The sequence below is a fragment of the Coffea arabica genome, chromosome 3e, assembly GCF_036785885.1.
Source record: "Coffea arabica cultivar ET-39 chromosome 3e, Coffea Arabica ET-39 HiFi, whole genome shotgun sequence".
Classification (NCBI taxonomy): domain Eukaryota; kingdom Viridiplantae; phylum Streptophyta; class Magnoliopsida; order Gentianales; family Rubiaceae; genus Coffea; species Coffea arabica.
The window spans coordinates 11,366,619-11,384,065 of NC_092315.1; the positions used below are offsets into that span (position 1 = coordinate 11,366,619).

At 34.9% G+C, this 17,447-nt stretch overlaps 2 protein-coding genes across 3 annotated transcripts; both read right to left on the minus strand.

Annotated features, from left to right (window-relative positions):
• Positions 1-1,933: 1,933 nt before the first annotated feature.
• LOC113734760 (putative late blight resistance protein homolog R1A-3) lies at positions 1,934-6,476 on the minus strand. 2 transcript variants are annotated; one of them, XM_072084729.1, is made up of 3 exons: positions 5,852-5,982; positions 2,395-5,607; positions 1,934-2,194 (listed from the first exon to the last, which is right to left on the minus strand). In XM_072084729.1, exon 2 carries the CDS (start codon positions 5,540-5,542, stop codon positions 2,420-2,422), a length of 3,123 nt encoding a protein of 1,040 aa, XP_071940830.1. In that variant the 5' UTR covers positions 5,543-5,607; positions 5,852-5,982; the 3' UTR covers positions 1,934-2,194; positions 2,395-2,419. The 2 variants fall into 2 exon arrangements, with proteins under 2 accessions (XP_071940830.1, XP_071940829.1); XM_072084728.1 differs by having other exon boundaries at positions 2,395-6,476.
• Positions 6,477-14,095: 7,619 nt separating this feature from the next.
• On the minus strand, positions 14,096-16,584 carry LOC113737829 (probably inactive leucine-rich repeat receptor-like protein kinase At5g48380). The gene is made up of 2 exons (XM_072084730.1): positions 15,611-16,584; positions 14,096-15,192 (listed from the first exon to the last, which is right to left on the minus strand). Exons 1-2 carry the CDS (start codon positions 16,466-16,468, stop codon positions 14,311-14,313), a joined length of 1,740 nt encoding a protein of 579 aa, XP_071940831.1. The 5' UTR covers positions 16,469-16,584; the 3' UTR covers positions 14,096-14,310.
• Between the last annotated feature and the right edge of the window lie 863 nt (positions 16,585-17,447).

Sequence of the window (17,447 nt, forward strand, 5' to 3'; positions counted from 1 at the left end):
AACCCATCCAACCCCCTCACTAATTTGAGAGGTTGGATTGGATAAGTTGGGTTTTGGGTTGGGTAATAAAGACTCATATATATTTTGGGTGGTTTGAGTATTTGTGTTGGGCACCCATTACCTAACTTAAGTTAAAAAAATAAATTAACAAATTAAAATCAAGAAACAAAAAAAAAAATGACCAGCTTTGTTGGATCAAGCAAAACATCCGCTAGCCAAGTTGTCCCAAATCTGCCAAATTAGCTATTCCGGACACTCACAGAACTCCAAAAGCTGTTACGGTCCAAATTCATTACATGGTCGCTGGGCTTCATTTGGCTAATTTGTCCGGAATAGCTAATAGTTCATGAATTTGGCAGATTTCTTAGAAATATGTCCGGAATAGCTAATGCTAAATCAAGTAACAAGACTTAGAAAATTGTATATTGGTATGCCATTTTTCATGCTATATTCAACTTGAACCAAAATTGTTGCTTCGGTCTCTTAGTTTGGACCAAAGCTATACCCAATTTGAAAATCCTTACTTGTATAAAAAATAGTGAGTTCATCCAAGTAATTTACATAGCTAGTATGTGTGTGTATTTGTGAAAGTATATTAGTGTGTATTGTAATGTGTTTGCATGTGTAAAAATAACGTATTTCAAAAGAATTTAAAAAGTGAGTGTGTGTGTCTATGAGTGTTTTAGTGTGTAAAAATATGTCTATCTATGTGAAAATGTGTTTATGTGTGTGAATTTTTTTTTGTGTATGTGAAAATATATTTGAGAGAGTTTATGTATCAAATTCTATTAATTAATATATTGGATCATAGGTTTGAGATAACCCAATATGATTCAACTCAAAATTAACCCAATTTAAAGTTGAGCGGATTGGGTGTCATCCATTTAAATGAAAACCCAATATCAAATCGCCCAAAAACCGCCCAACCTGCCAAATTGCCGGGTATAGGAAAAATAAATAAGGACTTTAAGTTAAACAGAAATTTCCAACGTCACAAAACTGATTCCGTTAATATGCTTATATTTTAATGTAAAGTCACGGATTTCCACGCAATTTTTCTTAAATAAAATTTTTCTTTGTAACTCCACACACTTTTAATGTAAAGTTATGATTAATGTGCTGATATGTACCATTATATTGGCTTCTTAGTTATGCTGGGGATTTATTTCCAAACAAAGTATTATCATAGTTACAGAAAATGTACACAAATTAAGTGACAATGAAGTTAGTCTTTTTTTTTTTTAACCATGAAAATCTCCAAATCTCTTTTTTTTGTTCTTTTGATTATACCTTAATTAGCCAAAATTCATTGTACCTCGGTTGTCTAGGTTCACTTGACATAACATAATTGTAAAATTTATACACATTTTCTCTCCAATTTTGGTAATTTATCCCTAGCTCTGTATATCATCTAAAACATATGGTGTGGAATTCAAAAATGGAAAATTAAATATTCATACAAACATATCACCTTCAAAGCTCTTTGGGGAATCAATTATGTTACTAATGCCCTGTCCAGCAATTAGCTCAAGCAGCAGAAAAACCAAGTTGCAGACATCCTTCTTAAAGGAACTTAAGTCCCATACTTCATTCTTTGCAAAAATTCTCCAATTTGAAGAAGTAAAATATGATTCTAAAAATTTAGCAAATCTCAAAGTTGGATATCCTAAATCCAAACCTAAGATTGAGCATACATCTTCAACCAATTCTATCCTGATCAAGCCACGTAATGCCTTTTGCAATCCCCATTGCAATTTTTACCTTAAACCTGTTTTGAGCAGAAAAGAGATGATCATAGAGGTTTCCCACTTGGGCTATCATATGCCTCCAAGAATCATGAGCTCAAACATAAATTGTTAATCAATTCTATCAAAATGATGGAGTTTGAACCTCAAATAGAAAAAAAAAAAAAAAAAAAAGATAACAAAGTTCCTTGACGGCAAATTGACACGTGTTTGAAAAGAAATAGCACAAAACCATCATTAAATTCAGCGAAACGAAATTACACAAAATAGGCCAACAGCAAAATATCTGAATAATCTCATTGATTGTTTCGACCATATCTTGACAAGAAAAGAGCCATCAATCCTTTCCAACATTTACCTCCATCTTCCACAAAAGTATCAAAGAAAGCCAGATCGCACAGATGATCAATTACAATCTGAAGAGGAAAAACCACCGTAGCATGCACTCCCTGATGATATCATTAAAAAAAAAAAATAGAGCAATAATTAGTTGTTTGCTCATCAATTTCAATGTGCTTGTGCATGCATTACAGGCAACTGAAGTACAAAAAAGCTACCAAATGGTAAATATAAATTAAACTTGTTTAAAAATGAAAAGCATGATTATTTCTACAAGCCAATTAACGGTAATGACAAAAAGGGAAATTACCAGATATTGCACCAGCTGATGCCCTTCAATCTATGATGATCTCCAGATTCACATTTCCATAATTTTTCTGTGCTTCTTCAATTTCCCGTACTAAAGATTTGACACGATCTCCGCAATGGTCGATCTCAATCGTTTCAAGAGTTGATATACGCCCTAAACAAGAAGGCATCATTTTCAAAATACGAGTACTGTCGAGATTTAATTGCTGAAGACACGGGAAGTAATCATCACTGTCAGGGTCTGTCTCTGTCCACTCCACAACCTTAAAATATGTCAAAGTCAAGACCCTGAGTTTAGGGAATCCTCCTTCCATCAGCTCCCATCTTTGGCCGTCCATTGACTGCAGTCTTAATTCGAGGACTTCAAGGTTGGGTAGTTCTTCAATCAATGACATTTTACTACAGGGAAGACCCAGATTTTCAAGACTCAACTTCTTCAAATTCATGGGAAAGGGAACCTCAACATGTTCCCATGAACCTGAGGAGTAATTGCCCCACCAGGTGAGTGATTCTAGGCATTCTAGTTGACTCATGTTCAACACTCCATTTCCAGTGTGATAATCGGAAATTTTAAGTTGGCGAACGTTGGGAATCCTTCTCAATAAGTTCTCTCCCTCTTTAAAAAGACACAAGCAAGAGAGTGTGTCTAAATTGGGTAAAGTGGAGAGGTTTTCAACACCGTTGTCGTTGGAAGGCAGATGAATAGCAACGCGCCCTCTTACATGTATATGCCTCAACTTCTTCATGTTCCAGATGCTATCTGGCAATGAAACGACCAAGTTGGAATGTAGCCAAAAGGTTTCCAAATGTGAGAGCTTGGCTATAGATGGTGGAATGAATTGCATGTCCTCTGCTTCAAGGGCTAAGTACCTCAAACAAAGAAGTGACTCGACTTCAGCTGGAAGCTCCTTCAGCCTTAGGTTAATGCCCTCTAAATTCAGAACGTTAAGATGTTTGTAGATGCAAAAAAGGAAGGAGATATTAAACAACTTATCATATCTTGGAGTAGCATCAAAGAGTAGCAGACTGGCTAAATGCGGACAAAATAGCCTTGACTTTATAAAATCTTCTACACTGGAGCAAATGGACAACCGAGGTAGGTTGGGAGGCTCATTAAAGGTAGAAAGCTCATCATATCCTCCCAGGACCTGAAGGAATTTCTTTTCTTTCGCCTTGCCCTTACAGAACTCAAATATCAAATCGTGAATGTAACAAGTTTTGACTCCACCAATGGATCTGTTCTTACCTACCATAACTAGGTTTCGGCCAATTAGGTCCATCAGATATTCTTCTGCAATATCCTCTGATTTCTCTCCTTCAATTATTTCCACAAATCCTTCTGCAATCCATAGACACATCAACTTCTTGGCACCAATTTTTTCATCTTCTGGAAATGCAGCAAAATACAGCAAGCATGCCTTCAAGTGATATGGTAAATGCTCATAACTGAGCTCCAATGACTTCTTCCACTGGTCTGTACCAGACACCATGGTTGAAGTTAAACTTTCAGCAAACTTTTCCCAAAGCAAAATATCATGCTTTATAGTTGCTAGAATTCCAGCTACAACAACAACTGCAAAGGGTAATCCCCAGCACTTTTTGACAATCTCCATTCCCAATTCATGCAATGCTTGAGGACATTCTTCTTCTTCTCCAAACACCTTCTTCTGCAGCAATTCGAAACTCTCTTCGACAGTAAGGCAGCGAATCTTGTGAGGTTCTCTACCATATTGAACCTGTGAAGCTACATTAGAAGATCGACTCGTGAAGATGATCCGACTTTGGTTTTTGTCATCTGGGAATGAAATTCTCAGCTCATTCCATACCTTAATGTCCCAGACATCATCAAAAACAACAAGATACCGATTCTTCAATAGCCTTTGATAGAGCTTTTCAAGCAACGCATGTTTATCCAGATTTTGAAACTCATCCTTCCTAGAATGTTTGCCATCAGAGCACAAAATTTGAAGTAACACATTTTTCATGTTAAATTCTTGAGAAACAGTACACCAAAGACGAATGTGGAAGTGACAGGTTACTGAACTATCATTGTAAACTTTTTTGGCTAAAGTTGTCTTACCAAGCCCAGCCATTCCCACAATGGGAACAATTTCCACCTGTTTTGATCCCCATCTAAGTCGTCCAATTACTTTTGCTGCCTCATCATCAAGACCAACCATGATTTCACGAGCTATTGGCATTTTACCTTTTGATAGCATGCGGCTGGAAGTCTGGCTAACTTCTGGTGCTCTTAAGCTATGAGAGGAATTAGGAAGACTCTGTATAGTACTTGAGATAAGTGGTTCAATTACTTTTTCTGCCTCATCATCAAGACCAACCATGACTTCATGGTCTATTGGCATTTTACCTTTTGATAGCATGCGGCTGGAAGTCTGGCTAACTTCTGGTGCTCTTAAGCTATGAGAGGAATTAGGAAGACTCTCTATAGTACTTGAGCCACTGATCTGATCCTTAAAATTCTTGATATGGATGTTGGTACTAGCCAGCATATCACAAAAATCAAGAACCTGGGTGGATCCTGAGAAGCTAACTTCTCCTTCTATCACTCTGCTCAGAGTGGGCGTGAATATTATAATGCCTGCCTCACCAAGGAGAGCTCCAATTTTTTCATTTTGTTCATCCATCATCTCATGATGCTCCCTTAAAATGCTTCTCAAAAACCTCAGGCCTGCATAGAGTATTCGCATTTGATCTTTCATAGAATCTACAAAGCTAGACCTGCAGCATAACAACTCCCAGAGACGACTTATCAGAGAATCATTGAAGTTGTTCAATATCCGCTCATCCATCACTGCTGTATGTAATGATGCTGAGGAGTTTGAAGCTGCAAGTACTTCCTTATAAATCTCGTAGACATGAAAATCAACCGCTCTGATGCTGAGGAGTTTGAAGCTGCAAGTACTTCTGTACTCAACATTTTTCCAAAAGGACCACATGTAAGAGAGGCGTGCTGCGGTCAAAGCCACCACTTCAAAGTGAGATAATAGCAAGGCAGGAATATCTGCGGTTCCTCGCATTTTGGCAAAGGGAATGAAGCTTTTCAAGAATGTCAGCTTTGCTTCAAGATCTTGGATTTGAGCAGTCAAAGGAGCACTCAAAGGATCATATTTATGAATTCGCCAATTCATATAGTCATTGGTCAAATCTGCTAGATTTTGCAGGATGAGGTCTATGAATTCCAACAGTTCATCATCTGTCACACAAGAATTTGATTGAAATGACCTGCTGCTTGCCAAAGCAAGGTAAATTTGGATGATTTCTTGCTTGAGTGATGTGATCTTTTTCTCAATTTCGCGGAACACTCCACGAGCAAAAATAGAATTGTGAATAACCCATTCATATTTTTCCATTTCTAATCTAAGGCAAAGAGACAGAATGTCCTCCTCGGATTTGTGAAAGGTATCTTCGATACAAGATAAGAAAGATGGAAGACTCACCTTCTTCACAACATTGTCAGATTGCAAGTACAAATGAACAAGGCTCCACTTTCTAGCACACATAAGAAACGTTTTGAGAAATTTCATGTGTCTGATTGCATCACGAACATCCAAAAGAAGATTACCACCAACATGCGAAAGAGAAAAATTGTCTCGGAATCTGTTCAGAAGCAACTCTAGACCAAGTAAGACACGATCGATGCTGCAAGTGGTGGCCATCTCCATCTCTTTTCGAGGGATTTTCGTCAGTTTCACTCTCAAATTTTAAGAGAGAAACAAATCTCACTAACTGCAGAGCTAGCAAAGCATTTCTTTCCTGAAAATGGCTTATTTGTTTCTGGTGAGAAGGTGAAGAAGAGTATTGAGACAATCAACCATTCAACTAGGTGGAATTGGCATCAAGGTGGATCCCAGGCAATGATAATCAATTATTCAACTAGGTGGAATTGGAGCTAGGCACCCAAAATCCAAATTCATCTTGAACTAATCACAAATGGAGGAAATTGATAAACAAGATTAGTTGACTCTGTCATCAACATTTTATTAGGGAAATTTGATATTAGGGATCACATAAAAGTCTATGTTTTAAGACAATAACAGCAGTGGTTAGGGTGATTTAAGACACTTTGATGATATTATTGCCTCAATAAAGTAGTGGGTCCGATTTCATAGAATTATTCGGAATGATTGTATTCCATTCTTGCGCGTCCCTGTTTTAATATGTTTTTTTTTTTTTTTGCTTCAAGCATCCACAGTTTAATATGTTAAACTTTATAATTAGGAAGAACAGAAAACAAAGAAACATCAAAATATAAATGATCCAAGAGACGTCACAATATAAATGATCTAAGTATAATGAACCTTCAAGCTAGCTCTCTAATTTTCTTCAATTGTTTTCTTTCTTTAGCAAACCACTAAATTTGATCACTTTCTCTTCTAATTATCTCGTATTAATAATCATGACCATTGATCTTGGAGATTAATAACCATGACCAACAAAGTAAAAGGTATGAGAAAAAATAATTGAGGGCTTCTTCAACCCTTGATATTGTGGAAGTAGAGAATTTGGGATTTCTGCAATTACTAGTGTCAATTATATCATAAAATATATGCATTACAATAATAAATGTAAACTCTAAGATAATAAATATAAACAGTAAAACGATAACCTGCAAAATTAATGTTGCCAATATACAATGGTCAAAGAAAATGATTGGATTAAAGAAGTGAAAATTGCTACTAATTTGTAGTAGTACTTCTTTTCAAGAGTCAGGACTTAAATGCACGCTCATTATTGTACAAAATTATCTACTTATTTCATAAACACATTTTTCAATCATTTTTTTTATTTCATATATATCACATCAAAAAAATAATATAATACTTTTTAAAAAAATTATTCCAAATAATCTCATATTCAAAAGCAAGTTATATGCCCATTTCAGTGTTACTTGGGCCATTGGAAATTAATTCTAGTCTTCTCATTAGTCATTAGTCTTTTTTCCACATTCTGGGGGGTCCAATTGGAAAATGAGAGAAATGGGAAACTGGCTAGGGAACCATCACTTTCCTTGCTTTTTAATACAGGGCTTAAGGGTATAATGCCACATACCTATTTTTAAATGTTTGATATCAATTCTTAGAATTTAAGTGGAAAACTTCCACGAGTCAACTAAGAATTAGTGGTAATAGTCTGAAGAGTTAGAACCGAAATGCAGGCTAATACAAGCATGTACTAGTTACTGGGCTATTAGAACTCTTAAACATTTTTATTGTCTTTCTTCCCCATTCAGGGGATCCACGTGGAGAATTCGATAGATTGGTGAAGACCGAATAGTGTTCTGGTCAAGCATGGCTAGTGGACGATCCCTTTTCTTGTTCTTTAATTCAAGTTTCGGCCTTCAATTAAGGGGCAATGTTTTAGATAGGAGAAGATACCATTCACATTGTGCAACCGACCTCTAGCCTTGTAATTCTTACTTGCTCCATTTTTTATTTGTGAGCAGCTCTACTCAGGTTTTTGGAGACTCAAATGATACAGTGAGAGAGGGTTTGAATTTAAATTTCTCATTTATATATTTTTTTCGAACCATCCAACCCATCTCTTTTCTCGTGGCCAATTGGTATATGTCGCATGAATATTTTCATATTCTTTTGTGATTGAATTTAAGGAATAATTTCAAACCTCCTCTGAGATTTTTAACAATTTCAATGAGATCCCTTGAGATTTTAGAAATTACACTTACCTTCCTTACCCACTTAAAATGACAATGTTAACCTTACCATTTTAATGAAGCTCCCTTGTTGGGTACATATAGAAAGAATGGGATTTATAATTATTTTTTCTTTTTTTTTCTCTTCTTATTCCTCATTTTTTGTTCATAGTTTACAAGTAAAACTGCATAACTATAAACTATAAATATTGATTCTAGTCGCTATCATTACCAAATGTTGAATTAGTGACCTTTTTTGGACAACTTTGAATGTGATCTAATTTTTTGTTGATATTTTTTTTTCTTCGCACCAAAAACAACAGTGATTTAAAAAGAAACTGTCCAAAACTATTACTAAATTATTGATATCTCTAACATTTCAAAAATCTACAAACTCTAAAACAATTATGATAATACTTTCTTCTCCAACCTTCAGGGAATATGTACCCCTAGTAAAGCACTATGTACAGTAGCCTATCATAGTGATGAAACTATTGTAATAATTGTTTATTAAATAATAAATATAGGTATTGAAAATTTGATGCTTTTTCTTTATAGTTATGCTATATATCTTACAATTGTTTTGGAAAGCAATATAAACTATATAAACCAAGGACATTTTAGCAAGTTCATTTAAATTTTTGACCAGGTCTAAGGTTTGATTACCAAATCTGTAAAATCAAGGGAGGTAAGTACAATTTTTAAAACCTCAAGGGAGCTTAGTGAGATTATCTGAAACCTTAGAGGAGGTTTATGAAATTATCCCTGCTTATAATCAACTTTGAAGTGCTACAATCAACATACTGGGCAACGAGAATAAACTCCAAACTATGAAAGTACATGATTTGGAATGATTATAACAAAACCAGTAATATACTTCACCTAGGTTGCTGAAAATTATTGGGCAACACAGGATCCGTTTAGAGGTGGGCTGAAGTGAGAAAAAGTCCACAACGCAGCACAACTTTAAATTGGGGAAGTTTTGGACTTTTTATTTGATGTTCAAAAGGCTTAGTATTTGGTGTTCGAAAGCCGTACAATTTAGTTCATTGAACCCTAATTTTGGGGTCAAATATTGTTTGGGGTATCCACAATTACCCTTTATTACACCGATGCATTGTAAACTCTCCCTTAGTAAGATTATAATGCCTATTACACGCATAACAATCACTACATGCATAATTGAAGCAAAAAAAGCCGAAAGAGTGGGTCTCATTTGTCCAATTATTCAAAGCTTTGCAATGGTTTCATTTTATCCAATTATTCAAAACTTTGCAGTGGTCCCTTGAATCCAATTTTCAACATGTTTGCAATGGTAAAATAATGGTAGCATTGTTTCAATTTCACCAGTTTGCAACAGTAATTCTTTTTGCACTTTCAATTGTCAAAATTTTGTCTATAAATATTGTTAACGTTTTCTCAATTTCTTACTCTCCCACTCCATCATTTCTCCTACTGCATCATTTGTTTTCTTTAACCTCTTATCTAATTTTTTAAAGCGTTGGGTATTTGTTTAATAATTACCTAATTATTTTTAGCAAATAACAATGCATTTTTTGAAATCCATAAAAATATATACTATTAGTTTTCAAAAATTAATAATATTATTTTTTTTAGAAAATAAAAAATTTATAGAATACAAAATTTTCAACAAAAGTTAATAATATTTTTCCAAAATAAATGTAATTATTTTTCAGAAAATAGATCTATTTATTTACGAGATATGTGTTGAGAACTATTAAAATAAATACATGATTTAATTATGGGTCCACGCTATTATACTATGTAGAGTGTAATCTACAGTGAGTGATAATATAATGAAAGAGGGGATAATAAATTAATGATATAGCATATGAATTACACTCTTCCATTGTAAATGCCCTTAAGACACCTTCAAGACTCTTTCTCGTTTTCATATATTTTTTTCCGAATTAAGCATCGAGATTTATCTTACCCTACTCCTATACTGTAGGAAGGAGAGTGCCCAAGTGAGTTGGTGGTGGATACTGGATAGTATAGTACCGTGCCCTTTAGATTTATAAGAGAATGGGAGCCAAGTTTACTTGTATACGCACCAAGCGAGATATGGAGCCTCAACTTGATGCACGAGGGAGACTTTGAGAAGTCCTCCTTTCTTGTTTGTTACTTTGTATGCTAGTTTCCTTACATTTATTTGTTTTCTTATTGTTGAGAAAGGGGTTTGCTCCGGGTTCTTAAACGCTGATATTTCAGCTGCATGTTGGCAGAACATTATGCTAGTTTTATTCAACTAAATTTCGTTCTTAAGTGAGCCGAGAAAATTTGTTTGTTTTCTTCTTTTTGGTTGGTTCATGTCAGATTTAGCCAACATTTTAAAGTAATTTTGTTGATTTGGACTCATTCATACTCATTGTGTAGTTGAGGAGGGCCATATTGGGAAATATGAAGTTTGAATTCTTTAAGTGACTCAATTGTTAAATACTAAATTTGACACATTTGAGTATATATATCACATTGAGTGAGAAAGTAAATAACTTATTATTTATTTTTTGGAACAAATTTTACCAAAAATTCAATACCACTTACTTAATTCACATGTTCTATTTTTTTGTTATCAATCATATCTGAACACGTTAAGATCTAAACCCATTAACTTTAGATGTTGAATTAAGCTATCAAACAGGGTCTATAAGACTTTCAGCTCATAAAAATCAAAAGCAATATTTGCACGTTGGCTTGGTTACTGAGGTTTTCTGGTATCTAATTACCAAGATAAGCAGAAAGAACAAAAGGGAAAAAAAAAGAAATAGAAGAAAAAGCATCAGTCATAGGTTTCCATTTGTGTTTTCTTTGAAATTTAGGAAGAAAACAAATTAATTTAGAGCAACAAAAACACTAAAATCTCTTCTCTGGTTCTCCGTTGGGCAATACTCTTAGCATTCATGTTTAGTTTTTTTTTTTTTATCGCAACAATAACATTTATAGCATTCATGTTTAGTTGATTTTTTTTGGATTTTTTTTGCTTCAGCAAGAACATGTTTAAGTTACCTCTCCAATTTTCTTCGGTTGTTTTCTTTCTTACTCACATTCAAGTCCCAAACCACCAAAATTTGACCAACGAGGTTAATAATCATGACTATTATTTTCCAACGTTAATGACCATGACTGTTAAAGTAAACGCACGCGAAAAAGAAAATAGAATCAGGGCTTCAACCGTTGAAGTAGTCGAATTAGATGGATAATTGTTACCAGTACAGGCGCACAATATCAGAGTTAGTTCAGGACAAATTTCTCTTTCCCCAAGTACCAGTTAAAACAGGAACAAATCAAATCACCAAGTAATAATGCCAGCAGTGATAATAAAATGCAAGAAAAATAGAAAGCACAGGACACCAAGATTTTTACGTGGAAAATCCAATTGGGAAAAATCACGGGACCTAGTCCAGTCAAAATCTCCACTATCACAATAATGAGAATACACAGGTCTATTCGAAATATTGAGACGACAATAATATCACCACCACCAACCAAATGAAATTGCTACAAAATCACTTCAAAAAATTACAACTGTCAAAGAAGTGAGTTTGGAAAGGTGTTACCAAACGAAGAGGAAATCTGAAATCTGAACCGGTAATGAGTAGATCTTGACAAGAGGATCGCGTGTGTAAAATTTCGTCTCAATCAAGTTTCAAATCACCTTCCAATCGAGACCTTGAAGTTTCTCTCTCTCTAGCTATTTCTCTCTCTTTGTGTCTCTCAAAAGTGGCGGCTGGCTCTTTTTCTCGCAAACCAGAACCGAAAGCATCTTGCGGCTGCTATTTGTATTTAAGCTTGAGGAACCCTAAAGCGTTGCTTTCTTGCATAAATGGGCTGTCCCACATCCAACATAAGCACCATACACAAATATAGATACTAAGATAATAACATGATAAAACAGAGAAGTCTCCTAATTAATAATAGTACTTTTTCAAGTGTCATGACTGACAAAGTCTATGCCCTTATAGTCTTACTTGGGCTATTGAAAATTAATTCTAAGTCTAATAATTAATCTTTCTTCCACGTTCAAGGAGGGTCCATTTGTTCCGGTCAAGCACGCCCACGGAATAGTCTCTTTTCATGCTCTTTAATACTGGCTTCACGAGTAATACGTACAATTTAAAGTTTGATTTCTATTTGGGCATTATTTACATAAAAGAATATGGTCATACTATTACACATGTGTTGATGCATCTTTCTCCAGATGGAGGAACAATATAATTCAATCTTAAACTCATGAATTATTTCTAACCAAGCACCGGAAGTAACGGAAAATATATGATCGGGGTAAGAAAACAGGCCTAAGTTTGTATATAGCCAATACTTTTAGGCATTGGGAGGCAATTCTTAGGTTAAATTTTGTTTTGATCCCTTGAACTTTAGATGTACTTTCGTATTATACCTTAAACCTCATTTTTTGACACTTCACCCTTTAAAATATAAAACTCATCCCACTTTATTCCTTAAACTTTATTTCTGGATAGTTCCCCCCCCCCCTAAGACGCGAACTCCTTCTCATTTTAGTTCTTGAATGTTGAGCATCACTTACCTACCGTTTCATTAGTTTTGACAATTCTATGGAAAAGAGTTGATATTTGAGGGGATACAATGTCTAAAAATGAAGTTTACGAATTAAAGTGGATAAATTTCATACTTAAAGGAAGTAAAATATTCAAAATTAAAATTTAAGGACCAAAATAGGAGTGTGTTTATAGTGTAAGGGTCCAAAATAAGATTTATAGCCTCATTCTTATGGATTCATGGCAACATTAATTGCATATTTCACTAGCATTTCCACTGTATGAAAGGAATATTCAAATTAACATAACTATCTCAATCCCCACATATCATGCTTTCGTATAGATAGATAGCAATTATTGTACTTCCAATTTAATTTCAACATATCTTGATGCCACGAGAAGTATGGATGCCCATTAATCTTGGGAGGCAATGCTTAGGTAAAATTTTGTTTTGATCCCTTGAACGTTAGATGTACTTCATATTATACCTTAAACTTCATTTTTTAACACTGCACCCTTTAAAGTATAAAACTCATCCCACTTTATTCCTTAAACTTTATTTCTGGATAGTTTGTCTCCCCTAAAACGGGAACTCCTTTCCATTTTAGTTCTTGGATGTTAAGCATCACTTACCTACCGTTTCATTAGTTTTGACGATTCTATGGAAAGGAGTTGATAATTGAAGGGATACAGTGTCTAAAAATGAAGTTTATGAATTAAAGTGGATAAATTTCATACTTAAAGGAAGTAAAGCATCCAAAATTTAAATTTAAGAACCAAAATAGGAATGCGTTTATAGTGTAAGGGTCCAAAATAAGATTTATAGCCTCATTCTTATGGATTCACGGCAACATTAATTGCATATTTCACTAGCATTTCCACGGTATGACAGGAAGATTCAAATTAACGTAACTATCCCAATCCCCACATGATAGCAATTATAATACTTCCAATTTTATTTCAACATATCTTGATGCCACGAGAAGTCTGAATGCCCATTAATCTAGTTTGAACAAGTCCTTCAAATTACATTACACACGGATTTCAAAGTCTATAACGGGTTCATAAAGCTTAAAGAAATGAAGAAAAATAAGGCTTGCAAGGTAGAAATATTACGTGACAATGTTGTTAATGACATTATTGCACAAATCACTTGACTGTCTCATCTTGGCTTGTAATGGCGATTCCACGGTTAACTCTTTGTGATAGGCTAAAAAAGATGAAAGCCAGCAAAGAAAGCGACCTAAAGATGTAAATTTTTTCTTCCTTTTAATTTCCAATTCGCGTATCGACTCTGTTGACATTATTGCTTACATTACACTTTTTACTTGAAAGCAAATTGAAATATTTTGTGTTCGAGTATTTCAGCAACCTTAGATATTATTTTATTTGCAAAAAAAAATTATTTGATTGCGTTATAGTAAACACATTTTTCATTCAATTTTTTTTATTCTTTTAATTATCTTTTAATCTCATATATATTATACGACAAAAAATGCTACAATATTTTTTCAAAATATTATTTCAAATAATCTCCGGTTTAAACACACTCCATGTTGTTTGCTTTTATCTTAGGATTAGAGTGATACGCTGTGTCTGGGTATTAGTTTCCCTAGCAATCACAAGTACATTGGAGTTTATTTGGTGGATCTTACAATACTATGAATTTTGATGTTCAAAACAAAAAATCATCCACGCATAGAGAGCCAAATTAATCATTTGCGAGTTCAGATCTCCCAGTGATTTTGCTCAATGTTTTGTACACTTCTAGCATGGATGGCCTTCTTGCCGGATCAGATTGAATGCAGTCAACTGCAACTCTAACAAACTCAAGGATCTCGTCCTCAGATGCTTGCCTAATCTCATCTGAATCATATGGTTTGGAGTTCTGAAATATCCATTCGGCCATATCAAGACCCTCAAAACTCTTCAGACAACCATTCATTTGGTTAAATTCCTTTTCAGCAATTAACTCATGAAGCACAACTCCAAACTCATAGACATCCTTCTTAAACGAACCCGACTCCCATACTTCATTATCTACCACAGTTCTCCAACTCGAAGAAGTAAAGTTCGATTTCAAAAGTTTTGCACTTCCAAAGTTGGATATCTTGGGTTCACAACTATGATCAAGCAATATGCATCTTGAACAAATGCTGCTATGGACTACTCCAACCTGATGAAGCCATGAAAGTCCTCTCGCAATCCCAACTGCTATTTTCACCCTCATAGGCCATTCTATGCACTTGACCTTGCCGTTTTGAGCAGAAAAAAGGAGATCATGGAGGTTTCCATTCGACATGTATTTATAGACCAAAAGTCTGCTGTTAATTTCATAGCAGAAGCCTATGAGTGGTACGAAATTGCAATGTCTCATCCTTCCAGCAGTCATGAGCTCAGACATGAATTCTTGATCGAAATCATATGAGTTATGGAGTTTCTTGACGGCAAGAAACCAACCATTTTGGAGTATTGCCTTGTACATTGTCCCCAGTTTCCCCTTTCCAATTATATTCATACAGTGGAAATCATCAGTTGCCTTGCCGAGTTCTTCGAAACTCATTCTTGTTACATGTTTTTCCAGTGCCATAATCTATCATTAGAGCACACAGTATTACTGCAAAATATATACTCCTTAAGGAGCTTCACTTATGCCGAAAAAATTTTGGTTGTAAATATGATCTGAAAAATGGAGAGCACTCTTGAAGTGGTAAAAGAAAGAAAACAGTTAGCTGCTTAATCATAACCAAAAAAAGAAAACAAAACTAGACATATGATGTTCAATTTAATCCATATATACACCCGTGTAACTTAAAGTTCATTGTCTGTCTATACTAAAACAAAACTGTGTGCTAGCAAGTTTATGCTCAAACTAGAATGAATTGAATGATCAAACCTTTTACGTTTTACCCACAAAAAAAAAAAAAAGGAATCTTCTTTCTTGATCAAAGAATATTTTATTTCTTGGAACAAGGAGTGCGATAGCATTGGATTATAGGGAATGAAGTTACCTTAGAGTCTTGGATTCTCCAATTCGAAGTTAAAAGTCGTGGTCCTTGAGAAGCTGTAGTCTTTTGTTTTTTCGCATTCTTGCTCTTTAGTTTTCTTGCACTTAGGATAGGCACAATAAACAAGTTAAGAACAAGAGCCAAGATGGTAGAAAGTACCCATCCAACCACAAAACCACTTGTGAAGAGGATTTTTTCCTGTTTCTTTGTTTCTGAATTAGACTTACAAGGCTCTAAAGGACCAGCACAAAGCCCCAAATTATTTGCATAGCTTTCAGAAGGCATAGTTGCGCTAATAAAATTAGGGACTGGGCCAGATAAAAGGTTGGTGGAAACATTAAAAATCTTCAAGCGATCTAATAGGCCAATTTCTGGAGGAATTTGACCTGTTAATTGGTTGTTGCTGAGTTGTATGGAATTTAGATATGAACAATTTGCAAGATCTGCAGGAATTTCACCCGAAAGATTGTTGAAAGAAAGGTCAAGACTTGTAGCAAATTTGACAATACTTGATAAATCAGAAGGAATGGTTCCATAGAGACTATTTGTTGAAAGGTCTATAGCCGTTAAATATGTGCAATTGGCTAGGCCTCTAGGAAACTTACCTTTTAGTCCCATTCCGCCTAGGTTAATAGTTTGAACCTTATACTCGTCATGCCAGCATTCAACACCCACGAAGGAACATATAAAGCCTTCCCTGCTGTTGTCAAAAACCCAGCTAGATAAACGGTGAAATGGATCATCCAAGGACTCCTTTATAGATCTCAAGCAATCAACATCGCGTGGGTTACCACTTCCCAAAGTAAATATTCCTAGCAGAAACACAAGGGCTACAAGCCTTGAATTAATGGCCGTAGCCATGCAAATTGAAACAAAACTTGTGCAAGACAGTTATTAGTGCAAATGAGAGAGTGATCCCTATATTCATGTACAGAGGTTGAAGTAAGTAAATCAGGGAAAGAAGTGGGAAAGTCTCCTAAAGCAACTTCCACGAATTTGGGGCTGGCATCGCTTCGGATTTTTCCCCCAAAAAACAAAAAAGAAAAAACACGAGTTGACTGAGAATTTGTGGTAGTAGTCTCGAGTCAGAACCGAAATGCACGCTAATAGCCTAATACAAGCATTTACTGTTACTGGGGCTACTAGAAATCAGCTCCAAACATTAGCCTTTCTTCCACATTTAGGGGTCCAGGTGGAGACTTCGATAGACTGATGGAGACCGGATATTGTTCTGGTCAACATGGTAGTGGACTGTACCATTTCTTGGCCTTTAATTCAAGCTTTAGCAGTTAAGGTACAATGTTTTAGATGGGAGAAGATTTCAATCACAATGTGTAACCGATTGCTGGCCTTGTGATTCTAACTTTGCTCCATTTTTCTTATGTGAGCAACTATACTCAGGTTTTTGGGGCCTGAAGAATTTTTAAATCAAAAGATATATGTGGCACGAATATTTCATAATCTCTTGTGGTTAAATTTAACAATATTGTACAAAGCTAATAAATTGATACGGTTTTTATAGTATTGTATTTATCTCTTAGATAGGGCTACAAACAATCTCATAAACCAACTTATCAGTAGCTAATTGAATCAGTATTGGTTGAGCTAAAGCAGTTTGATTTAAGTATTAAGTAGTTTGATTAAGAAGATGCTCCCAAACTTCATGATACGTAGACATACTTTTTAACAATAGCATTGATCATCTATTTTAAACCCCCTTAAAAAATTATAATTAATATCTATTTACATATGAGCTCGATTAATTAGACTTGAACTCGAGTTTTATTGGGTTCAATTTCTTGTCAACCTCTACTTCTCGAAAGCCAAGTCTTGTCTAACG